This window comes from Muntiacus reevesi, chromosome 15 (genome assembly GCF_963930625.1).
Source record: "Muntiacus reevesi chromosome 15, mMunRee1.1, whole genome shotgun sequence".
NCBI lineage: Eukaryota > Metazoa > Chordata > Mammalia > Artiodactyla > Cervidae > Muntiacus > Muntiacus reevesi.
Window position 1 is genome coordinate 5454668 of NC_089263.1, and position 26986 is coordinate 5481653.

At 45.4% G+C, this 26986-nt stretch overlaps 1 protein-coding gene across 2 annotated transcripts in view; it reads left to right on the plus strand.

Annotated features, from left to right (window-relative positions):
- The window catches only part of ADAMTS17 (ADAM metallopeptidase with thrombospondin type 1 motif 17), a 388819-nt gene that overhangs the window by 39706 nt on the left and 322127 nt on the right, over positions 1 to 26986 (plus strand). For both annotated transcript variants that reach the window (XM_065906211.1, XM_065906212.1), the window contains exon 4: positions 25746 to 25915. In XM_065906211.1, coding sequence (XP_065762283.1) covers positions 25746 to 25915 — 170 coding nt within the window. The remainder of the gene's footprint in view (positions 1 to 25745; positions 25916 to 26986) is intronic.

The following is a 26986-nucleotide window of genomic DNA, read 5'->3' on the forward strand; positions in this document are numbered from 1 at the left end:
TAAGTTAAGGGAAAAAGGGGAAGAAATATGTAATTACACTGTTTCTTATAATTACATATTCAACCCTGTTATTTTCCGTGTGTGTGTGTGTGTGTGTGTGTGTGTGTGTGTGTGTGTGTATTTGAATTGACATCTGGGGTCATTTGCTTTCAGTCTGAACAACTTCATTTGGTATTTCTTACAAGGAATGTCTGCTAGGAACAGATTCTCTCAGTTATTGCTTATCATACAATTTATTTATTTCACTTTTGTTTTTGAAGGATAGTTTTGCTGAATATAAGATTATTGGGTCCAGTTCTTTCTTTCAGTACCTTGAATATGTCATTCCACTGTCTTTGGCCTTTATTTCTGAAGAGAAGTCAGCTGTTAATCTTCCTGGGATTCCCTTATATATAACAAGACATTTTTCTCTTACTGCTTTCAAGATTTTCTCTTTTTCTTTGGCTTTCAGCATTTTTACCATATGTCAGATGTGGATCTTTTTGTATTTATTCTACTTTGAGTTTGTTGAATGTCTTGGATGTGTAAATTCATGTTTTTCATCATACCTGGGAAGTTTTCAGGCATTGTTTCTTCAAATAATGGGGAAAAAAGGGAACTTGTTCTCTGTTCCTTTCTCTTTCTCCTCTCCTTTCCATGCATCATGTTGGGGTGCTTAATGGTGTCCCACATTTCTCTGAGACCTTGTTCATTTTCCATTTTTCTTTAGATTGTCTAATCTCTATCAGTATATCCTTACATTTGCTGAGTCTTTCTTCTTCTAGCTTAAATATAGTTTTATCTTCTGTTGTGTAATTTTTATTTTTGTTATTATGCTTTTCAGATCTAGAATTTTAGTTTGATTCCTTAAAAATATAATTTATATCTCTTTATTGGTATTTTGTATTTGATGAGATCTTGTCTTTATAGATTTATTTACTTCTTTAAGCATAGTTTCTTTTTGTTCTTTGAGCATTTTTATTGTGGATGTTTTGAAGTCTTTGCCTGTTAAATTTGTCATCTGTGCTTTCTCATAGGCAGTTTCTGTTGCTTGCCATTTTTCTCTTGTGTAGGTTACACTTTCCTGCTTCTTTTTTGTGTCTCATAATTGTTGTTGAAAATTGGACATTTTGTAATAATTGTAGGAAGCTGAATACTGGTTCCCCATCACTTCTTCAGGCCTTCTTTGTTGTTGTTTTCTTGTTTACTTGTTTATTGACTCAGACTATTTTGGTGATGTCTTTTTTTCTTGTAATGCCTCAAAGGAGGCATTAACTCTCAGAAGGAGTAGCCTTGGGCAGGTATACAGTCACCTTGCATGACAGTGGTTTAATTAGAGTTCTCTTTGACCATCTCTTTCCCTAATCTCTTTATTAAGCTGTCTGCCTTTTTTGGAATTACACCCAACTGTCACGCTTCCTTATTTGCTGACTGACTGCTTTATTGTTTTCAACAATGCCTAAGACATACATGGCTCCACAGTTTGATCCAACTCAATTCATTTAGGGGTTGTCTTTGTGACAAGTCTTTAAGGTCTGTTCTAACCCCAGGAGGACTCTCCTTTACTATTCTCTATGAAGAATCACCTGACCTATCTTTTAATTTATTGCCCTTAATTAAGAGGAGCTGCCAGTCCCATATTTGCTTATCACTAAAATCCTCATTGTTTTTGAGAGTGCCTGTAGGCTTGAAAGTCCCACATTATTTCAAATAATACCAGTACCTTTGGGGAAAGCCTGGAAGCTCTTTGTTTTACTACCTCTGCTACTCTGGACAGTAGGTGAAGCTGATAATCTGGTCTTCTCAGCTTGCCTCTTCTGACATAGAATGTCTGACCTGTAGCAAGCTGATTTGAGAGTGATTGGTGCCCCCAGGGTTAGAACCTCCTTCTTATGAATGGGACTGGGTGAAAGAATGCAATCTTAACCTTTTGGATGCACTCATCAGGAAATTAGACTGTTCAATTTGGACTGTTGGGGATAAGAAATGATGGTGGCCTACCCCTCTGGGTATAGTATCATATCCTTTGACTGCAGCTGAGGGAATGGGAGCTCTGCTTCTTCATCACACTTATCTAGAATGGAGCTTCCATCAAGCTGAGCTAGGATGGGAAGGAATGAGAATAGTGGTTTAAATGTCGATTTTCACTCTTGTCCTGAAAGTAGGACACAGTAGTTTATTCTAGTAGCTCATGGGCTGCAAGAGAAAAGTGGTCAGTTTGAGAACCACAGTTGTCATAAAATTGACTCTTCTATGCTGTGGTGGGAACTCTAGAAATCTGAGGTTAGTTTGCCTATGGCAGTATAGTTGTGAAAGTGAAGACTCAATTTGGGCAGAATTGAAGTGGATCTTTTTAAAGTGTAGTCTATGATCTAAGAGTCCTCAACGACTCCTCAAAGCAAGAAAGACCTCCTGTTGGGTGTGATAGGGAGGGTGGGCTTTTTCTGCTTTTTCTACTGCTGACCAGGGTAATTGGTCCTAGAAGGGGATGTTCTAGAAAGAAAACTAATCGGTGTCATTCCCAGAGCTTGGAAACAGGTTGATCATGGCAATGGCAGCTGATCTCTGGATTTCCCTAGCTGGACTACCCTTGTCTCTCATGCAGCATCCAGGCAGGGAGTGGGTTGACCTGTGATGGGACCAGGGCCACAAGTGCTGGGTTTATATATTATAGCTGCTTGTGCCCTTTCTAAAACTCCTGCTGGATATGTGTAGGCAAGTGTAACTTTAAATTGAAGGCATTTGCAGAGCTGATCTTGGACCACTGTACTGATTGATGAATCAGTGTGGTCCCCAGAGGTCAAGGTTCTGCTGCCAGTGATCAGGATTCTATGGTGGCAGAATTTGCCCTGGAAGATTGCTTGCTTGCTGGACTGGAGATTTTATGTTGGTCTCTTCTTATAGGTTTCTAGAAAAGAAAATCAGTGTGGTGGGTCTGGTTTCCAGGGACTCAAAGAGTGAATCATATTAGACAAAGAAACTGACTGTGTACCTCATAAAGGGAGTCCTCCTCTTGCAACAGGTTGGTTCACGGGCCACTTGGTACGAGTGTCTTGTTCAGTGGATGGTTGGCTGAGGTATGCCAGGATCAGAGCAGGAGTGATGTGAGCCTGGCTCAGAAGGAGCATGCAGTAATAGGGTGGAAAGGGTATGGAAATGGGGGAGGGAGATGGAGGGGCTACCCTGTCTCTAAAAGAGAGGGCAGAGAAGTACCATAGAAAGAGAGAGCACGTGAGTCCTCTGCACATCCTGGGCAGGCACTGGGGCATCTCAGCTCCCAGTGTGTTGTCCGTGTCTGGACTTGATGTGTGGGAATGTGGTCTCTCAGGAATCGAATGCTAAGGTTGGTAGACTTACAACTCATTGAGCTTCTTGTAAAGACTATAGTACAGAGCTTAGGACAGTCCAAATGAATTTGATATAGCAGACCATACAGTGGCAGCAGATTTAAATAAATCACCCAGAATATGATGACACATTCAGACTAGGAGGCCGTAGAAATGCCCTCTTATTAATCTTTGAAAGGACAGAGGCACTGTAGGTACTGCCAAGCATGCTTGCAGCACAGCCTGGGATTTCACCCTGCGACTGTCAAGCAGTCCTTCCACTAAAACCTGCATGAAGATAGAAAAAGGCAAAAACACATTTAGAAAAATGAAGGAAATGGGTAGTCCGTTATCAAAACCGGTGATGACTTTCTACTAACTGTAAAGAGCAGTGGGCCTGGATTGGTAAGCGTAGTCAGTGGCCTTTTCAGAGTGGCCAGTTCCTGCCCAACTGAAGGAAAGCCCGAAAAAATATTTTTCCATCTCTCGTTTGTCCTTGGCTTTGAATTTCAAAGATTTATATGCTTAGGAAAATGGTTGGCTGTCCCTCTTGCTTGGGCATTAGCCATTGTTTCATAGCCATTCTGCAGCTAACTCCAGGGCAGCTCTGTGCTGGGGTGTGTGTGGCTAGCACTCTGTATCTAGCATTGCCCTGTGGATGGAAGGAGTCCTGAGGATCCACACCTAAGTGTTCCGTCAGTTCAGAATGTGCAGTATTGCTCCCTGGGGAGGTACAGGGTCCCACCGTAGCCTGGCAGAGCTGACTGCATAGATGCCTACTGGAGACTGTGCTTGTCCACCTGCCTTCTAGCAGCAGGTCTGAGATGGGATGCTGGCTGCTGTGATCAAGGGAGACCTGTTCATCCAAGTCTTGGCATTAGCTTTAGGTAGACCTCTCCTGAGTGCAATTTGAGTATGCAGAGACAATCTGTTTGAGGATCTTAATACAAATACTACAGCCTATCAGGGAAAGGCTATGCAAGAAAAAAACATATCTATGGAAAGGATTTATTTCAGGAACAATAAATTCTAGAACACTGGTATCTTAATGGGATGTAAGAAGACAGGGCTTTACTATGGAAAACAGTATGGAAATTCCTTATAAAGCTACATACAAAACTATCATATGATCCAGTGATCCCACTCTTGGACATATAACCAGAAAAGGTGAAAACTCTCAATTTGAAAAGATGCATGTACCCAGTTTTCATAGCAGCGCTATTTACAATAGCCAAGACATGGAAGCAACCTAAGTGTCCATCCACAGATGAATGGATAAAGAAGCTGTAGTATATATATACATATATATATGTGTGTATATATACACACACACACACACACACTGGAATATTCCTTATCCATAAAAAATGAAATGCTGCCATTTGCAGCAACATGGATGGACAGAGAGGCAAATACTCTATGATGGAATCTAAAAATATTTTGAATGAATTTGTTTGCGAAACAGAAACAGACTCACAGACAGAAAATAAACTTATGGTTAGCAAAGGGGAAAAGTAAGGAGGGATAAATTATGAGATTAACATATACACATTAGTATATATAAAATAGTTAAGCAACAAGGACTTACTGGGGAGCATAGGTAAAATGCTCCCCAGTAAAATTTTGAGTTTACTTAGTAAAGGACTTACTGTGTTTTGATCAAAATTCATGTATTTAGACCCACATTTATCTATTCTGGAAGAATTTGTGAGTTACAATAATAAGAAAAGTTATGGCAATATTTAAGAAGACAAAACGGGTTACTCAAAAGAAACAAAAATCTGGCAGTTCTGAGCTGTCCATGATACTAAATCCTAGAACACAGTAGAGCTAGGACTGCAGTGTTGGGATAGGAAATGATTGTGCTCCAAGAGTTTGACACTCAGACAATTTGTTGTTCACATGTGAGGGCATCTGATGCTCTTAGAAACTATACACCCTACTTGTCCTTCTAGGAAGAATTTCTTCCTAGAAGAACATAATTCTAGAACATAAGAAGAAGAAGAAATCAACATAATTGCAGTTGATTCTGAGCTGAAGCAAAATTAAGAGATTAGGAATTGGGAGGTCTTGATATAAGAAGCTGATGTTGCTAATTGAAACTGGTTTACCATAGCATTAAATCTTAACTAATTGATGCAAATACAGTTACAAATCAGTTAGTTAAGACTTAATGCTATGGTACAGTTACAAATGGAAAGCAATAATTAAAAAGTTACCAGAAGATCAAAGACCTAAATTTAAAGCTATCATGGTCTTAGAAGAAAATATAGGAATAAGTCTTTGTGACCTTAGGTGATGATTTCTTAGATGTAATACCAAACACACAAGCAACCAAAGGAAATAAAGATACATTTGACTTCATCACAATCAAAACTTGTTGTGCTCCAAAGGATACCATCAAGAAAGTGAAAAGGTAACTTACATGGTAGAAGAGAATTTCTCCAAATCATGTATCTGATAAGGGACTTGTATCTGGGATATAGTCTATAATTCAGTTGTAAAAAGACACCTCAATTGAAAAACAGGCAAAAGACTTAATAAGATGGTTCTCTGAAAAATATATACAAATGACCAATAATCACATGAAAATATGCTCAGCATTATTAGATACCAGGAAAATGCCAGTCAGAATCACAGTGAGATACCACTTTATACCCACTTGGATGATTACAGTAAAAATATGGCAATAACAAGTGTTGATGGAAAAGCAGAGAAATTGGAACCTTCATGTGCTACTGCTGGGAATAAAAATGGTACAGACACTGAGAGAACAGGTTGGCAGTTCCTCAAAAGTTTAAGCAAAGGGTTAATACATGACCAAGCAATTCTACTCCAAGGTATATACCTAAGAGAAACTAAAGCATTTGTTCACATAGTAACTTTAGTGTGAATGATCATGGCAGTGTTATTCACAGTAGCCAAAATATGCAAAAACTCAAATGTCCCTCAACTGATGAACAGAAAACAAAGTAGTATTCCATACAGTGAAGTCTTCAATTCAGTTCAGTTCAGCCGCTCAGTCTTGTCCAACTCTTTGCGACCCTGTGGACTGCAGCACACCAGTATTCCCTGTCCATCACTCTCTCCTGAAGTTGGTTCACACTCATGTCCACTTCTTCGATGATGCCATCCATCCATCTCATCCGCGGTTGCCCCCTTCTCTTCCTACCCTCAATCTTTCCCAGCATCAAGGTCTTTCCCAGTGAGTCAACTCTTTACGTCAGGTAGCCAAAGTATCGGAGCTTCAGCTTCAGCATCAGTCCTTCCAATGAATGCTCAGGACTGATTTCCTTTATGATAAACTGGTTGGATCTCCTTGTTGTCCAAGGGACTCTTCAACACCATAGTTCAAAAGCATCAATTCTTCAGTGCTCAGCTTTCTTTATAGTCCAATTCTCACATCAATACATGACTACTGGAAAAATCATAGCTTTGAATAGATGTACCTTTGTTGGCAAAGTAATGTCTCTGCATTTTATTAAGCTGTCTAGGTTGGCCATAACTTTTCTTCCAGGGAGCAAGTGTCATTTAATTGCTTGACTGCAGTCACCATCTGCAGTGATTTTGGGGCCCCAAAAAATAAAGTCTGTCACTGTTTCTGCTGTTATCCCATCTATTTGCCATGAAGTGATGGGACCAGATACCATGATCTTAGTTTTCTGAATGTTAAGTTTTAAGCCAGCTTTTTCACTCTCCTCTTTCACTTTCATCAAGAGGCTCTTTAGTTCTTATTTGCTTTCTGCCGTAAGGGTGATGTCATCTGCAAATCTGAGGTTTTTGATATTTCTCCTGGAAATCTTGATTCCAGCTTGTGCTTCATCCAGCCTGGCATTTCACATGATGTACTCTGCATATAAGTTAAATAAGCAGGGTGACAATATACAGCCTTGATGTACTCCTTTCCTGATTTGGAACCAGTCTGTTGTTCCATGTCCAGTTCTAACTGTTGTTTCTTGACATGCATACAGTGAAATAGAGGGAAACAATAGAATGGGAAAGACTAGAGATCTCTTCAAGAAAATTAGAGATACCAAGGGAAACTTTTCATGCGAAGATGTACACAGTAAAGGACAAAAATGGTGTGGACCTAACAGGAGCAGAAGATATTAAGAAGAGATGGCAAGAATACACAGAAAAATTATTCAAAAAATATCTTCATGACCCAGATAATTGTGATCCTCACCTAGAGCCAGACTCCTGGAATGCAAAGTCAAGTAAGCCTTAGGAAGCATCACTATGAACAAAGCTAGTGGAGGTGATGGAATTCCAGTGGAGCTATTTCAAATCCTGAAAGATGATGCTGTGAAAATGCTGCACTCAATATGCCAGCAAATTTGGAAAATTCAGCAGTGGCCGCAGGATTCGAAAAGGTCAGTTTTCATTCCAATCCCCAAGAAAGGCAATGCCAAAGAATGCTCAAACTGTTGCACAATTGCACTCATCTCACACGCTAGCAAAGTAATGCTCAAAATTCTCCAAGCCAGGCTTCAACAGTGCATGAACTATGAACTTCCAGATGTTTAAGCTGGATTTAGAAAAGGCAGAGGAACCAGAGATTAAATTGCCAACATCCGTTGGATCGTCAAAAATGCAAAAGAGTTCCAGATAAACATCTACTTCTGCTTTATTGACTATGCCAAAGCCTTTGACTGTGTGGATCACAATGAAGTCTTATTTGGCCACAAAAAGGGATGAAGTACTAATACATGCTAGATGGATGAACCTTGAAAATATGTTCATAAATGAAATATGCTAGACACAAAAGACCACATATTAATGATTCTATTTATATGAAATATTAAGAATAGATAAACCTATGGAGACAGAAAGTAATTAGTGATTTCCCAGGGTGGCGGTGGTGGAGGGCAGAGGGAAATGGGAAGTGGTTGCTAATGGGTATGGAGTTTCGTTTTGGATAATAAAAATGGTCTTTTACTGTCATGATGATTGTGCAACTCTGAGACTATACTAAAACCTATTGTATACTTAAAGTGAGTGAATTGTATATGAATCGTATCTCAATAAAACTGTTGTAAAAACTAAGGAAAGATGTAAAATAAAAAGTACTTTAGTAATATTCTGTACCTCAAATTTAAGAAATATTTACAAATCAGAAAAATGGAAAAGGACCTGGAACAAGAAAGGGATGCTAAATTCTTCTCTGTACAAAGGGGAAGACAAAGTTCTACTATGTTCTTGACACCAAAAGAATGTTTCATATGATTGTAAAGATAGCTTATTGTAGAATTGCCTTCTCAGTACTAGAGATGACAAACTCAGGAAAATATAGCTCGCATGGTAATTAAGAGAAAATGGAACTAAAAACATGACAGAAGATAAAAAATTATCATTTTTGTAATAAAGGCATTAAAACCATCTATTCAGTGGTAAAGACTCAGAAATGACACCAAAAAGATGGTAAAAGCATAGGTAAAGATTAAAACATCAAATACAATTAAAAGGTAATAAAATCAAGAACATATTTATCATAGTAGTGTGTGTGTGCACACATAGTCGCTCGTTCGTGTCTGACTCTTAGTGACCCCATGGACTGTAGCCAGCTAGGCTCCTCTGTCCATGAGATTTTCCAGGCAAGATCACTGGCGTGGATTGCCATTTCCTTCTTCAGGGGATCTTCCTGACCCAGGGACTGAACTCATGTCTCCTTCATTGGCAGGTAAATTCTTTACCACTAATGCCACCTGGGAAATCTGCTAGAGAAGGGATAGGCTACCCACTGCAGTGTTCTTTGGCTTCCCCTATGGATCAGCTGGTAAAGAATCTGCCTGCAATGCGGGTGACCTGGGTTTGATCCCTGGATTGGGAAGATCCCTTGGAGAAAGGAAAGTTACCCACTCCAGTGTTCTGGCCTGGAGAATTCCATGGACTGGATAGCCCATGGGGTTGCAGAGTCTGACATGACTGAGCGACTTTCACACAGTGCCACCTGGGAAGCCCTATCATTGTAGTTTTGATTTGATTTGTTCAGTCACTAAGTTGTGTCCAACTCAAAAAAAAAAAAGTTGTGTCCAACTCTTTGTGACCCCATGGGCTGCCACACGCCAGTATTCCTTGTCCATCACTATCTCCTGAAGTTGGCTCACACTCATGTCCATTTCTTCGATGATGCCATCCATCTATCTCATCCCCTCCTCCTCCTACCCTCAATCTTTCCCAGTATCAAGGTCTTTTCCAGTTAGTCAGCTCTTCACATCAGGTGGCCAAGTATTGGAGATTCAACTTCAGCATCAGTCCTTCCAATGAATGTTCAGGGTTGATTTCCTTTAGGATGGATAGGTTGGATCTCCTTCCTGTCCAAGGAACTCTCAAAAATATTCTCCAGCACCATAGTTCAAAAGCGTCAATTCTTCAGCACTCAGCCTTCTTTATGGTCCAACTCTCCCATCCGTACATGACTACTGGAAAAACCATAGCTTTGACTATCCAGGTCTTTGTTGGCAAAGTGATGTTTCTCCTTTTTAAAGCACTATCTAGGTTTGTCATACCTCCCAAGGAGCAAGTGTCTTTTAATTGTATGGCTACAGTAACCATATGCAGTGATTTTGGAGCCCAAGAAAATAAAGTCTGTCACTGTTTGCATTTTTTTCCCCACCTATTTGCCATGAAGTGATGGGACCAGATGCCATGATCTTCTTTTTTTGAGTGTTGAGTTTTAAACCAGCCTTTTCACTCTCCTCTTCCACTTTCATCAAGAGGCTCTTAGTTCCTCTTTGCTTTCTGCCATTAAGGTGGTGTCATCTGCATATCTGAGGTTATTGATATTTCTTCTAGCAGTCTTGATTCCAGCTTGTGATTCATTCAGCCCAACATTTCGCATGATGTACTCTGAATACAAGTTAAATAAGCAGAGTGACAGTATCCAGCCTTGACATACTCCTTTTCCAGTTTTGAACCAGTCTCTTGTTTCATGTCTGGTTTTAACTGTTGCTTCTTCCCCTGCAACCAGATTTCTCAGGAAGCAGATATGGTTGTCTGGTACTCTGATCTCTTTAAGAATTTTCCACAGTTTTTTGTGATCCACACAGTCAAAGGCTTTATCGTTGCCAATGAAGCAGAAGTAGATGTTTTTCTGGAATTCTCTTGCTTTTTCTATGATTCAGCAGATATTTGGAAATCATGTTAGTATAAAAGTCCAATATTCTTTCACTTACTTTCTCACTTGTTTTAAAACTATTTACAAAGCACCTACTATGTGGTAGGCAGTAGGTATGAAACAATGCATAAACTACGATGATTCCTATTGTTATTGAGCTTCTTGTAGAGTAGAAGAGACTGATTTAACAGAATTAAATAACTTCAAATTGCAGTAAGTGCTCCAAGGAAAAGAAAAATGTGGTCTGGTGACTTAAGTAAAGTGCCTTTCTGGGCAGGTTCTTTGACCCTGAAGCATCGTTGTCATTTGGGAAGGTGGTTCCTTGGGAAAGAGCCATAGTCCGATTACTGGGTCTAGGCCAAAAATGGAAGACTTTACTTGTTTTCACACCTTTAGGTCTGCTGGTGGGTTATTGAGCTCTCTCTCCATGAGTTAGGGTACATCTAAGGCTTCTGTGATAGTTAAGGGGCCTTTGGAGGAGTGACGGATACCTGATTATTAACTGCCTGGGAAATATGTGAGTAATATTTTTGGAAGAACCACTGACATCCAAGACAGAACCAGACATTTGTTTTCCCTAAGCTTCTAAAAAGAGGACAAAGGATTTTTTTATCCTTTTGTTTGTTGTTTATGGGCTTCATCCTCTCATTCATCAGTACATTCAAAAATAGTGTCCCAGGTACCCTGCTCACCAGGGGATAAACAGGTGAAAAGGGCAGCCCCCACCTCAAAGCCCACGTCCCTGGGGACATGTCCAGGCCACCTGAGGCCTCTCCTGAGCACTTCTGTGTTATCAGGGGAGGGGGTGGAAGGAAGAGGCCTTTCCCTATATTTTAGTTTTGTGTTAAAACATGGAAGTAGAGTTCCTGGTCCAGAGAGTGGCCTGCCTTCCTCGCAAAGGTGGAGAAATATCTGGGCTGTCTAAAGTTTCTTGTACTTCTTTGTCAAAAATGAAAGACCGTCTGTCAAAAGAAACAATACCCAGGATCCCGGAGGAGGATTCCAGGTGCAGAAGACAAGTCTATTTCTTTTTAGGCTTTTGTCCTTCTTGTCTTGTTCTGGCTGAAATATGAGCATGTTAATTATTCTTCCCCCAAGCTGTGTGTTTGGGGGATGTCCTTTTTTTTTTTTTTTTCTCTTCCATCAATTTGGAGGGTAAAGCCATCAAGTTCCAGTAGGCTAGTGTCATCTTTCCGCAACAGACTTAACTGGAAAGTGGTGGTGAGAAGCATGATAACTCCAAAGCATTTGCATTTGTTTTCTAGAATTTGCCAAATGTGTCTCGATGGACCTCTCAGATGATTGTCCTTTCTGGGACTCACATATTGTCCTGACTCTCCTGACCATGTAAATATATGCACTTCAGTTCATGTGAAAGTGACCTGCCCAGTCCACAGTGCTTAAGGCAGGAAAGAAGATGGTCATCTGTTAATGGGCTGAAATGTGTCCCCCCAAATCTTTATATTGAAGTTCTAACCCTGGCCAACAAAGGTCCGTCTAGTCAAAGCTATGGTTTTTCCAGTGGTCATGTGTGGATGTGAGAGTTGGACTAGAAAGAAAGCTGAGTGCGGAAGAATCTATGCTTTTGAACTGTGGTGTTGGAGAAGACTCTTGAGAGTCCCTTGGACTGCAAGGAGATCCAGCCCGTCCATCTTAAAGGAAATCAGTCCTGAATGTTCATTGGAAGGACTGATGTTGAAGCTGAAACTCCAATACTTTGGCCACCTGATGTGAAGAACAGACTCATTTGAAAAGACCCTGATGCTGGGATAGATTGAAGGCAGGAGGGAAAGGGGACAACAGAGGATGAGATGGTTGGATGGCATCACTGACTCGATGGGCTTGAGTTTGAGTAAGCTTCAGGAGTTGGTGATGGACAGGGAGGCCTGGTGTGCTGCAGTCCATGGGGTTGCAAAGAGTTAGACACGACTGAGTGACTGAACTGAACTGAACCCCTGGCACCTCAGACTATGACTGTGTCTGGAAATAGGGCCTTTAAGGAAGTGATTGAATTAAATGAGGTCATTAGGGAGTCCTTACAGGAAGAGGAAACTTGGACTTAGATGGATACAGAGGGAAAACCTGTGAAAATGAAGGGAGAAGACAGCCATCTGCAAATCGGGAAGAGAGGCCTCAGAAGAAACCAACCCTGCTGATCCCTCAATCTTGGCTTCTAGTCTCTAAAACTGTGAAAATAACTGTCTGTTGTTTAAGCCACCCAGTCTGTGTCACTCTGTCACAGCAATCCTAGCTGACTAATACAGTATCTCTTATGAGAACATTTAATATTTAGTAAAGGTTGAGACAAGGTTTTGGACTGATGTGAATCGCAGCCATCTGCCTTCCCTTCTGGGACCTTGTGACAACCAGCTTAAAGCGTTCTTATTACAACAGGCCAAGTGTCTCTTCTTAGATCGTGCTACCTTGCGTTTGCCTTGCTGCTGTTTTTCTGGTTATGAACCTCCGTCATTTTCTGATAAAATGAATGTGCGTTTCTTCCTCCTGTCCTTCCAGTTGAAAGCCTGCTTTCCCTTGGGGTCTGGACTGTTTCCTTGATGGTTCTTTTCCTCTGTGTGGGGTGTATAGGACCATTAAGGTTCTGTGTGCGTCTCTCCCTCCCTTGAGCGGAGCACCCAGCACAGGGCCAGCCACAGATTCAGGGTGTGACGAATGCCCGTGGAACAGTCACCGTCTTTCCTCCGTTAGCGTGAGCTGGGCATGTTGGAAGTCTTGTTCTTGTGGATGTGGCCTCTGACTGGACAGGCAGGGAGGTAGAAGCCGAGTGAAGATGGCCCTCCTCCATAGGCCTGGTTTTCCTCATTGGATGTGTGAGTTTCTTCCATCTCAAGGAAAGCTTCCCTCAATTCTAGTACTTTCAGGCAGTATTCTTGTTTCTCTCCTCCCCTAAAGTCTGCAGTTTCCTTCTCTCACTTTTCCCTTCCCTGGCCTGGCTTCAGCCCCCCAGTCCTCGTCAGGAGCACCCCCATAAGGCCCCTGGGGTCCCCGCCTGGCCCTCCTGGGCGGAGGAGCCGAGCGGCCCTTCCCCTTGATGCCGTCTCCTCTGCTCCTGTGACTGTGTGCCCTGCATTCCTTGAGTTGCCCCTTTGCAGTCGGTGTCATCTCTTCTACCCAGGCATGCAGTTTTGAGGTCCTAGGGGGATTGTTCTGGGATTGTTTGTTCCTGTATGCCTGTCTCTGATCTCGCCTTTGCCTTTGAGTGCCAAGTCTGCACACTCCACTTTCAACTTGATCTCTGCACTTGAGGGCTTTAAAAGCATCTGAAACTTAACAGGGCCAAAATTTGCAGTGCTTTTTTTCCCCGACACCTGGCCCTGTTATAGGGGTCCCTTATTCAATGATTATCACAGCCATACAAACCAGGGGGGTTATCCTTGATAGCCCGTCTTCACCTGGTACCTTGATATCTCCAGTATTCTTGATCTCACCGTCTAAGTATTGGGTTGGCCAGAAAGTTTGTCAGAATTTTTCCGTAACATCTTCTGCAAAAAAGCTGAATGAACTTTTTGGCCAACCCAATACCTCTTTGAATCTGTTTGCCCTGCCTTGTCCAGCTGTGGCCCCTGTCTATCTGTGTTCCTGTAGCAATCATCCAGCCAGTGACCAGCTTCCATGTCCCCCTGGAATCTGTTCTACCCAAAACAGCCAGGGTGACCCATTAGAAACATGAACCCTGGTGACTTCCCACTGTTCCAGGGATAAGGAAGAAAAGCCCCGAGCATATTGCATGTGACCCTCCAAGTGTGCCTTTGTCTTATCGCTCGGCCTCTTTGCCAGCCACATTCTCTCTTGCTCTGGGATCCCGGTGGTTTCTAGAACATGCTGTGCTTTCTTCTGTCCCCGGGGCCTGTGCACCTGCTCTGCCCATTGCGTGGACTGCTCCCATCTCCTCTCTTCTCACGCACCCTGATTAACTCTTGCTTATCCTTCCGATCTTGGCCTGGCTGTCACTTCCTGATGGAACCCAATCTAAATTGGAACCCCCTCCTTTTATCTTTTCAAGCATTATCTATTCTTTCTTTGCAAACATTTGTTGTGTTTATAATTTTTATATATGCGTCTATTCTTTTAGTTAATGTTTATTCCTTCTAGTGATCTCCTGCATTGCCTTGCACAGTAGGTTCACAATTCAGTGTTTACTGACTGAATGAGCCTCGCCCACAGACAGTGATGCCTGGCTGCTTGGTGCCTATGTGGCTCTAATCATGGGTGGAAAGGTCTGGAAGGGCCAGTTTAGCTTTCTTACCCCAGCCTTGCTGCCTCCCAGGGTAGGGGTGGGAGTGGGGGACACCTCCTGCCTAGCGAAGGGACGATTTTGTACTCCAAGGTTGATCAGTCCTTCATTCAAGATCTTAACTGCAAAAAATCTTTATTTTCCACCTTTCTTTATAAGGAATTTACATGAAAAAAAAATGCCTTTTATAAAAATGACTTGGCCTTGGCGAAAGTTATTTAAAGAATTCATACTTGGAGAGCAAAACCTATTTTTTTCCCTTATTCAAAAAAAAAAAAAAAAAAGAGAGAGCGAAGGCCATTATTTTTCAAGGATGTTGGATTTACGCAACTGCCAAAAGTTCACCTGGCTGGGAGCTCATCTTCAGCTGTGGACCCATCGTTCCAGATTTTTTGCTGTTTTGTTATTTTTTTTAAAATAAGAAGACCGTTTGGTTGAAGGGAAAAAAGTGATTAGAAAATAATCTTTTTGGACCTGACAGTTTCCTCGGAAAGCATGTTGTTTGTCTGTGTGTGTACAAACCTAAACACTAGACTAGTCGTTCATGTTTCCTCCTCTAGTACTTTCCCCGCGCTGACTGAATCTGCAAGGGCTGTCGCCAGGTCCTTGGATGTGGTGGTGACAGATTGTTGAGAAATCTATGGCACACAGTGATGTTTGCATTTCCTTCATGGGGTGCCACTGACTGGATTTTGTTAAAGACGACTCAGGGAGTAGGGCAGCATTCCTGTCTATGGCAGTGCTCCGCCGTGTGAAAGGGCACATCCTTACTATTTCCATGGACCTGGGAGGAGTCCTCGAAGCTTGAATGAAATGCAGAAAGTAGTTTAAGGACTGACAGCCACGTTGGTGTCCCTGTGGATGTACCTCTGAAGGAGATGAGGAAACTGGGCTGGGAGTTCCCCAGGAGCTGCAGGCTGGAGCCACAGCTGCTCACTACTGCTGGAACAGTTGTTACCCTGTGCTAAAACACAGGGGTCCCTTCTCCCTATCTCCTACCTTCCTGTCTCCCTCCAGCACGCCCAGCCAGCAAGGGAGTCCAGGAAATAGTTTGCAGGTCCTCTATAATTGATGATGGTGATGGTTGCATAACTCTGAGAATATACTAAAACCATTGAACTGTGCATGTTCAGCAGTTAAATTGTATCATATATGAATGATATCAATAAAGCTTGGACCATAAAGAAGGCTGAGCACTGAAGAATTGATGTTTTTGAATTGTGGTGCTGGAGAAGACTCTTGAGAATCCTTTGAACTACAAGGAGATCAAACCAGTCAATCCTAAAGGAAATCAACCCTGAATGTTCATTGGAAGGACTGATGCTGAAGCTGAAGCTCCAATACTTTGGCCACCTCATGAGAAGAGCTGACTCATTGGAAAAGACCTTCATGCTGGGGAAGATTGAGGGTAAGAGGAGAAGGGGATGACAGAGGATGAGATGGTAGCATGGCATCACTGACTCAATGGACATGAGTTTGAGCAAACTCCAGGAGACAGTGAAGGACAGGGAAGCCTGGCGTGCTCTAGTCCATGGGGTTGTGAAGAGTAAGACACAACTAAGCAACTGAATAACACCAACCACCACCACCCCAGAGTGGAATGCAAAAGAGAGGACTAGGATAAAAAGAACAAATAACTGGCACATGGGAAATGGATACCTCTCTGTTAAGTGGAACCTTCATGGGCATCAAGATCAGGTCTGGGTGAATTTTTAGTTTCCAATTCCCATCTTGAAGGTATTTTTTATTACATTTCATACATGCTTATTTTGGAAAAATTAAAGACAAAAGACAGTGGGCTATTGGACATGCAGTGGAAACTACACATCTTACTAATTTAGTTGCTGTTGCGGTGGTGGCTTTGGTGCCCTGAAAATGAGTTCATGTGGGCGTGGCAGGGGTGTCTGTACACAGGATCCCGCTTGGGGCAAGAGTCAGTCTCTCCCCCAAGGAGAAGGACTCACACTGTCTGTTTTCCTTCTTAATGAGAAACATTTGATTTCCATTATTTTATGGAAACCTCTTCTAATGAAACATCATTAATTTTTCATGGTTTAAATGGCTGATTTCATGTACAGTCATGTTTTGTGTTCTGTCACGTTTGTGATGATTACAATATTCCACCCTCTGGAATGTTGGGAGGTTACATTGGGATATTGAGCAGGAGTTAAAAGCCACTTCTCTTGAAACTGTTTTTTTGTACAATTCTAATTTATTGTTGCATGATTAAGGATGTCCTTAGAGAAATTATTTCATGCCTCTGCCTAGTAAGAAATATTGAAGATAATAAGTTGATTGGTGAGTATCTAGACTAGAGATCCTGGTCAGACCCTGTAGGGTGCATATGAGCATCCACTGTTTGTTTTGGGTCACACAAACAAAGTTTAAAAACTAGCATGTAGACCCTAGTAGTTAACAGCAGTAATAGTGATGTAATGATAAGGAATGAAGTAAAACTAGCAGCATATTTGAGTACACTTATATACCTGAACCAGTCAATCCTAAAGAAAATCAACCCTGAATATTGAAAGGACTGATGCTGAAGCTGAAGCTCTGATACTTTGGCCACCTGATGAGAAAAGCTGACTCATTGAAAAGACCCTGATGCCGGGAAAGACTGAAGGCAAAAGAAGAGGGCGGCAGAGAGTGAGATGGTTGGATGGCATCACCAATTCAGTGAACATGAACTTGGGCAAACTCCAGGAGATAGTGAAGGACAGGGACTTGGCGTGCTGCAGTCCATGGGGTCACAAAGAGTCAGACAGGACTTAGTGACTGAATAGTAACAGTTACACACCTGGCCCTGGGTCACATCTGACTCACATCCATCCTAAGAGAGTGGAGCCATTATCCCCTAGTTTTAGAGATGAGGAAGCTTGCCCCTGGCCCCCACAGCACGGGCATACTCAGCTCCATTGGGTGCCATAGCTGGGCTCCTCACAGTTAGCGTTGCCCCCGCCTTCTGTGAAGAAGTGAAGGACAGGGAAGCCCGGTGTGCTGCGGTCCATGGGGTCACAAACAGTCAGACACAACTGAGCCACTGAACAACAACCGCCTCCTTAGGTGATGGTCGTGCTGTATGTGAATTTAATTTCAGGACATTTAGGTTAAGTTTGTTGAAAATCTTATTATTAGGAATTCAAAGAGTTAAAAAAATTCACTCAACCAAGTATAATTCTCAAATGTTTCTGCTACACAGTAGGCCGTGCTTGGCAATTTGGAAGGTCCAGAGGGTGATGTTTGGGTCCTTAAGCTCACAGTCTAGCCCAGAAGGTAAGTATAGACCCACGTTAGACTATAGCATGGATGGAGCTTGGAGCTTGCAGGATTCCTGGGGAGCAGGGGGCTCGGGGAGAAGGGGGCACTCCAAGAGCCTCAGGGTCGTCTGCTCAGGTCCTCCCGCTGCAGTGGGCCCTAGGGGGTCTCCCCAGCAAGCGGGGCAGACCCCAGAGCTCCAGCCTCCTGTCCAGCCTGGTCTGAGAGGTTTCACTGTTCTCAGGGTTGCTTCTGTTGTCCAGTTTTGAGTTCGTTTCTGATGTGGCTGGTACAGAAAAAAAGGCCCCCGCCCCGTGTCCTGCACTGCAGCCCGGCCTGCCCCGGCCAGGAGGTTAGTGCGGCACCTTGGTGAGCCTGACACTGAGTGAGCCCGAGGCCCTGCCCGCTGGGTTGACCCCGGATTCTGGAAGCCCGTGCCCTCCCTCCTCTTTGTAGCTCCGACCACTGGTCACCCCCCTTCTCGGCTCTGCCGGCCGCTCTTGCCCTCCTGTTTGGTTGACTGCAGGCCCAGGGGCGCTTCTCTGGGTGCTCCCACTGCCCTCGGGACCGAGGGATCCCCGAGGCCTCCCACTTGGAACGTGCAGGAGAATTTCTTTGGAATTCCTTCTGATGAGTGCTGTAGTTTTTGGTCCTCCACTCCTATAGAAGGTTCCTAAGAGATATAACTAAACCAAATTCATGATCATGTTTGTCATAAAATGTGGGAAACACTGGATCGGGCAGTGGTCCGATTTGTTATTTTTTGTCTGATTTGTTATTTTTATTTTAGAAGTTGGTGTTAGGAAAATACTGTCTTTCCCTGAGGAATGGTGTTCCTCCTGTTGGAGGACTGTGTAAAACTGATCATCTGGCATGTTTACCTTAAACTTTTAATTTTTCTCCTGATTTCAGGAAACTCAGAACCCCATTCAAGGGCAGAGTGAACAGAGGTTATTCTGCGAGGCTGGACTAACCCAGTCGGTGGGGTTAGTGGCCGCCAGGAGCAAGATGCTGGACACCTTTCTGGGGGTCTCGGTTTGCTCGTGTTGTCTGTAGGCATGGCTGACAACAGTCTGCAGGGAGGAGTGAGCTCAGCCTGAAGGCTCTGGGGGGGCTCGGCTGCAGCTTCGGGAGCCGCATACGTCCTCAGAGCACTGGCTTCACAGGTGTGACTTCACCTGTCCCCATCGCTCACGTGGGCCCGTGCACTTCATCTAGAGAGCCTTTAGAAGCAATGACTGCTCCCTAGGAACAACTTTCCAGAGCGTGTCCTCAGACAGCCCAGGGACTGTTTGTTTCCAAAAGAATAAGATGTGAAAATGAGGGTTATAACCACAGCGATTCACTAGGGGAAACCTTGTCTAAAAACTAAAACCCTCTGTACACAAATTATGGGTTGGGAGGGCTGTTTTGGCACTTCAGAAGGTTTCTCTGCAGGTCAGGTGTGTCTCTGGGTCTGTGTCCTGTTGCCCCTCCTGACCACAGCCTTGGCGGTGTGCTTTCTCCTGCCACATGCCCTTTGGGGCTTCCTGGAGCTGTCTCGTTTCTTTCTCACAGTGTTCAGAGGAGGAACTAGATGAGCTGCCTGGGTCACATGGCCAGCTGGGACACCCCGGCTGAAGCTTCCAGGCCCACCCTCCTCGTTTGTTGCTATGAAGAACAGCAGTGGTCTGTCATCAGTAGAGCTAAGCTTTACTGAGCACGTACAGTGAGCCAGGTGCTCAGCTCAGAGATTACACCTGGATCTCCTTTAAGCCTGATCATAGCCCACTGAGAGAGAAGCTGTTGTCCCTCTGCCTCGTAGATAAGTTATCTGAGGCTAGCAGACAGCACACGATTTACCCCAGATCAGACAGAACAATGGGGACCCTCATTTGAATCCAAGCATTCTGTCTCTAAAGCTGTTGTTGGCCACTTGGTGACCTGGCTGCCACCAGAATCATAATTGTCATTACAATTAGGGTGCCATTTATTGAAGAATCGTAACATCCCAGAGGATGAACTAAGTGCTTCATGAGCATCTCAGTCAGTGTGCAAGCGTGTGAAGTGGGTGTGATCATACCAATTTTGAAGACAGTCACGTAGACTTGGTGAGGTTCTGAGGCTTGCCCAGTGTCCCACAAGTAGCTTGTGGTTGAGCTAGGCACACGCTCTGGTCTGCCCCAAACCGCATCCCTGTTTAGAATTCCTGTCATTGCTTGCTGCTCATCTCATTGCTTGCCTCCACAGCCCCCAGGGTGAAGAGCTCCTGGCGCCCTCTGGGCACCAGGGCCTGTCCTTCCACAGCCAACCACAGTCCTGCCAGTGCAGACCCCTCTCCCAGCCCCGGAGGAGACTCCTCTCCCCAGGGCTTACAAAGATCTCAGGGGATTGGGTGCAGATCCCCGATCAATACCTCCAGATGAGAACGAGGGACAAGTGGCCATCCTCTGGCTTCAGGTGAATTCTTGGCCACACATCACAGTGGTGCGAGGGCTTCTGATGGGATTGTTTTCATCCTGCCCATGAGAGAGCTGCAGAACACCCATGGTCAGTGCAGCTTTTTAACTGCACGTGGCTTTAGAACACGTGGCTCTGGACTCTTCCGCGGTGCTGAGGGTTCTGGTTGTCCACTGCGCTCGTGTACCCAGGTGGGGACGTTCTTGTATCTGGACCTTGAGAGTCACGTGTGGGAAATGTTTATGTTTCTGGCTTGAATGCTAAGTTCAGGTTAAGTGTGCATGTTCTCGTTGACTCTGTAAGCATGTTGGATGCCTTCCACCCAATTCCTAGGGGAGAGACCCGTCTATGTCTTCCCAGCGTGAAGAACCCAGTGTCCTTGGGCAGCTGCCTCCATTTCCTCCACAGTGTCTGTTTTCCCTCTGAGTTGCTTCTGCAGCTGGCAGGACTCATTTGGCATGAGGAATAACCTGAGGTCTTCCCTGGAGATGACGTTATAGAATCAGACCTGCAAGGATCCTCCTTGCAGCACATAGAGTAATTTCAGGGCTGGCTTCCACTGTTTGAATTCTTACACCAAGTATTTTGGAGTTTATGCATTGGTTTTCCGTGCTGCTGCTGCTGCTAAGTCGCTTCAGTCGTGTCCGACTCTGCGCGACCCCATAGATGGCAGCCCACCTGAATACCTAAATACTCTGTTGTTGTTAAACTAAAGCAGTATCTATTCTACGGAGAGCTTGACAATTCATAACTGAGCTTATTTTTTACTTTACCAAGAGCAAAACTAATAACTACAGTAAATTATATACTTGCTCAGCATTTTGAACACTCCCCAAACTCTTAGAATAATTGATATTTGAAAATGCTAAATTTACAATGTTTAGAATGCCTTTGGTTCCTTCTTTGTCTTCTCTCCCACATCTTGTTCCAAACAAGGTTCATGGTAACTTGCATAAACACACACAATTTTCTTCTTTAATGGATAATTGGGGCAAAGGGAAAATAAATGTTAAGAAAAATAATGTGAAGCCCGAGATCGAAAGTCTACCAAGTCAGCACCAAGCCCCAGCGACGTTCTGGCAAAAGACACTGCTGGGCTGGACTTGGGAGTGATCCCGGCGTCTGTGACAACAGAGCCGGGGCCTCGCAGGCTGCGGTCTGTCCTCATCGGTGGGGTGAGGGCCGCCTCCCCAGTTCCCACAGTGGAGAGAGACAGCTGATTACCAAGTGAGCCTGGAGGGCCCCCAGGTGGCTGCCTGCCTACCTGGCCTCAATTTTGACCTCTCCTGTGAGGTCTAAATTCAGCACCCATGTTATTCTGAAATTGATGTTTTTCTTCTTGCTTTTCAATATGCTTCTCATCTGTGAATATTGGTATTGCTGAGACTTTATTAGGGAAGATTGATGCAGTTCATGAAATTAAAGGTAAAAATAGATTATGGTTCTGTTCTCCCTGTAGGAAAGGAAGAATCATCAGGCGTGATGGCTGTAGAACTTTGCTGATGGAGGGGTTGCTGGGAGCAGGGATTGAGGGGGGCGGTGAGCTGCCTCTTGCTCCCCCTGTTCCCACGTTTAGGGAGAGGGAACACTGGTCCTCACTCTCTTACCTGCTGTTCCCCAATCCAGGCTTCTGGATGCTGACTGCTGAGTGTCTTTATGTACTCATTCCACGGCAGAAAGAGTATTGCCTTTGATGAGGGCTTGCTGTCCTAGACGTCCCTGAAAGGGGTGTTCAGTATGCGGCCCGGACACCACACTGTCCCGTGAAATATGAAAAATTCTGATTTCCTGAAACCCAGCTGGCTGTGGGGATCTGATTCGAGTCTTGAGGCTCCTCTTCTCATGTTTGGGAAAGGACAGAGCACCGGGGTGTGGGGGGGGATCGCCAGCCAACCTAGCATGGTTGCCGTGTGACAGCGCCAGTTCACGGTTGTTGGTGAGGGGACACAGGCAGGAGCACATGTGCCCTGGGGGCCGGCCGTGTACTTCCTGCTCTGACTTGAGGGCCAGGTGCGTGTGGAGGCAGAAGGCTGCTCCTCCCGCTCAGGTCCTGCAGCAGCCAAGGCCATGCATAGAGTCCTTTCCTGCTGAGTTTTCTGTGGCCTTTCCCGTCCCTGTGTTTCAAGTTCAGATGACGCTGAGGAGCCTGCTCACACCCAAAGCAGTGCAGGCAGGAGAGTCAGAGCTGTGGGGTGAGGTCTGGGTTCTAGGGCCAAATCCACCCCTGCCCAGTGCTTGACTTCAGCTTTGTTATTTGGGAAATAGGGATTCCACTCACTCATTCATCCATGCATTCATCCATCCACTCAAGCATGCACTCATTCAGTGAGTGTTTACTTCACAACATGTACTGGGCCTGGGGCTGGGGGTGAAAGGGGCAGACGAAGTCATTGTAGTTGCAAACCCTTTAGTGACCACAGAGCCCCTGGCTGTCGTGTTTTTCCCATGACTGAGTGTTCTGGGCAGATGTTAACGTGCAGCATTATGCCCTTTGTGGCACCATTTATTATCTCTCCCAGGCACATCGGGGCGGGGGGTGGGGGGGAGTTCTTGTTGGTCCTACTTGAAAGACAGATGGCCCATGCAGTGTTTTGCTGTGTGAAAAGTCCAGGGGTCACCTGCTCCTCTGGTGGGAAGTGCTGGGCTACCTTTCTAGGAAAGCACTCGCCACTTACCTGTTTCAGCCCAGCATCTTCCAGAGAAATATGACTAATGCATCCTTTAGACACTGCTAAAAATGCAGCTCTATTCATGCAGGAACCAGAAAACACAGACATGGTGAAAATAAGCAGCCAGTGTGGGGAGTAGCTGCAGAGGAATCCATGAGTTGGGGATGCGGAAAGATGGGTAATAACTCCCAGCTTAGGGAGGAGCTGCGGCACAGTTTGTCTCTTCATCGCCTTGGAAAATGTGGGTGTGCTGGTTACAGCAAAGTTCCTGTTTGGGTGGCCCTTCACTTCTGCTGCTTTAAAGTGAGGATGACATGGCTTATCACATTCCAAGATGGACAGGCTGGCCTGATCAGGCAGTGAGCACCTGGCAAGCATGCTGAGCTCAGGATTTGGAGTTGCCCGTGGTCTACCTTCCTCATATTCAGAGGGGCTCCGTGAATGTGAGTGTATGTCCAGAGAGAGATTGCCCACCAGGGGCCTCTTTCATTCTGGCCATGTGCAAAGGCAGTGCCATCTGAAACCATACCTTTTCTCTTAGAATAGACCCTGCCTTCCCAAATTCCACTCCTAAGGCCTGGAAGTCTCCATGGGAGGTGAGCCTGGCTTTGGGGAGGAGGGACCCACCCTGCAGGTTGACAAAACAGTCATAGATTTGTCTTGCATCTCTGTGATAAGTCAGATGACATATTTTGCTCCCAAGGACCTCTGTTTTATTGTTTATAGTTTAAAAGTGATTTCTGGGGTTTTCTCAGACTCAGGGATAATACTTTAGATAAATAAGTACTTGTTCCATTGTATAAATTTGGAATATACAGAGGAAAAAAAGGAAAATGGAGATCACACATCACCCATGATTTGTATTTTAGTTAAGTTCTTCCTAAAGAAGGTTATTATCTCTGGGCCTGAAGATGCTTGTGTGTTAAATCTTTACCAACCTGAGATTTAACTATATATAGACTTATATGTGCTTCTCTCTACATCACTAAATAATCTTCACAATTGTGCTTTACATGGCTGCCCATTGTCTTACCATCATTGGCTTCCTCTGTGGTTGTAGACTGTTTTTCAGTTTGTCTCACTGCACAGACTGTTTTTGTTTATACACTATGAACCGTATTTCAGGTTTTTTGTGTGCATCTTTGGTTCTAGAATGATTGAGTCACTGTATGAAACCAATTTGTACATCTATGGGCTGAGTTTATTGCATAGAGGTTGTAGCAGAGCTGGCTTCTGTGTTCAGTTCAGTTGCTCAGTTGTGTCCGACTCTTTGTGACTCCATGGACTGCAGCACGCCAGGCCTCCCAGAGTTTACCCAAACTCATGTCCATTGAGTCAGTGATGCCATCCAACCATCTCATCCTCTGTCGTCCCCTTCTCCTCCCACCTTCAATCTTTCTCAGCATGGGGGACTTTTCCAATGAGTCAGTTCTTTGCATCAGGTGACCAAAGTATTGGAGTTTCAGCTTCAGCATCAGTCCTTCCAATGAATATTTAGGACTGCTTTCCTTTAGGATGAATTGGTTGGATCTCCTTGCAGTCCAAGGGACTCTGAAGAGCCTTCTCCAATACCACAGTTCAAAAGCATCAATCTTCGGTGCTCAGCTTTCTTTATAGTCCAACCCTCAAATCCATATATGACTACTGGAAAAAGCATAGCTTTGACTAGACGGACCTTTGTTGGCAAAGTAATGTCTCTGTTTTTTAATAAGCTGTCTAGGTTGGTCATAACTTTTCTTCTAAGGAGAGAAAGAAAGGCAGTTCCTTAATTTGATAGCTATTATTTCCATTTTTATATCAGCCCACACGGAAGACTTTCATTCCAATCCCAAAGAAAGGCTTCCGTGTGGGCTGATGTAAAAATGGAAATAATAGCTATCAAATTAAGGAACTGCCTTTCTGTTCACATTCGGATCCTGCAAGCGCATGTTATTGACATCAGCCTTTGATATTGGTCAGAGGTGTTTGCACCCACAAATGTGTATGTCAGTCCTTACATGGCGGCTTTAAACGTCCAGATGTTCTGACGTGGGACTCAAGAGTAGTAACCACAGCTGTTAAGCAAAGTAAGGTCTTCTAGGAAGTCAACTGATCTGAAGAGTCAGCAGAGGGTTACTCACTGTTTACTAATATCCCTTCCCTGTGGTGAGGAAACAGCAAACTCAAATCTTGGCCTTGATGTTGTCCTGTGATTTGTTTTTTCCTATTGTTTTTTGGTTTTCTTTTCTTTTCGTTTTTTTTTTGAAATACTGCTTTTTTGCCTGCTAATGGCTCCTTATTCCTGACTATCCACTCAGTCTCTGGGGCACCCACTTCCAGGTCTTTGCTTGCTGGCCCCAATTACCAGCAATGGGTCCTGGCGCTTTCAGAAAGCCTTGTGGGTCTGGGTCATTAACCCTCCCTGCCCGACCCAGGCTTCCTATCCTCCACAGACTGTCCTCCTCATTCTCCACAGGGACAGATTTTCTGTTCTGTGGTCTTCAGCCTTTCTGCCCCTCGCTGCCATGGTGGACGGGCATGTCCGTTGTGACATCTGGCCCCAGACGCGCAGGCTTGGCTGCGGCAGAGGAGGGTAGGGGGCGCCAGGCCCAGCCGCTGGACGGGAAGACTGGTCGTCCTCTTGGGGCGGTGTGACGAGAGCCCTGTTCACTGTGTGGATAGGAAGCCAACACGCAAAGTGCTGCACGAACGTCTCCGTTGTTTTCTAGAAAAGAAGCCGAGGAGGGGCCGGTCGTCCCGGGACGGGCGGCGGCGGAGGAATGCCATCCGGCTGACCAGCGAACACACGGTGGAGACCCTGGTGGTGGCCGACGCTGACATGGTGCAGTACCACGGGGCCGAGGCCGCCCAGAGGTTTATCCTTACCGTCATGAACATGGTGAGTCTGCTTGCCCCTGGAGAGGGCTCTGCGCGGCGCGGGCGTCTGCTCCTGGCTCGGGGGTGGGCTCACACGCAGACTTGCCACCCCTGGGCAGGTGGGGCACAAGGGGCGGGGGCGGGGGGCGCCTTAGGCAGAGGCCTGAGTGCTGAGCCGGGCTGGTGAGGGGTCAGTGCCGGAGTCCGCCGGGTGTGGGGGAGTCCGCCCGGGGATGGGAGTCCGCCTGGGGATGGGAGTCCGCCTGGTGTGGGAGTCCGCCGGGCCATGAGAGTCCGCCCGGGGATGGGAGTCCACCCGGGGATGGGAGGCCTCCTGGTGTGGGAGTTCACCTGGTGTGGGAGTCCGCCCGGTGTGGGAGTCCGCCCGGTGTGGGAGTCCGCCTGGTGTGGGAGTCCGCCTGGTGATGGGAATCTGCCCAGTGTGGGAGTCCACCTAGTGTGGGAGGCCGCCCGGTGTGGGAGTCCGCCTGGGGACCGGAGCCCTCTGGTAGTGGGAGTCCGCCTGGTGATGGGAGTCCGCCTGGTGATGGGAGTCCGCCTGGTGTGGGAGTCCGCCTGGTGATGGGAATCTGCCCAGTGTGGGAGTCCACCTAGTGTGGGAGGCCGCCCGGTGTGGGAGTCCGCCTGGGGACCGGAGCCCTCTGGTAGTGGGAGTCCGCCCGGGGATGGGAGTCCGCCTGGGGATGGGAGTCCGCCTGGTGTGGGAGTCCGCCGGGCCATGAGAGTCCGCCCGGTGTGGGAGTCTGCCCAGGGACCGGGAGTCCGCCTGGTGATGGGAATCTGCCCAGGGGTGAGAGTCTTCCGGGTGATGGGAGCCCTCTGGTTATGGGAGTCCGCCTGGTGTGGGAGTCCGCCAGAATTGGGAGTCCGCCCAATGTGAGAGTCCGCCTGGTGATGGGAATCTGCCCAGTGTGGGAGTCCACCTAGTGTGGGAGTCCGCCCGGTGTGGGAGTCCGCCTGGTGTGGGAGTCCGCCTGGTGATGGGAATCTGCCCAGTGTGGGAGTCCACCTAGTGTGGGAGTCCACCTAGTGTGGGAGTCCGCCTGGTGTGGGAGTCCGCCTGGTGATGGGA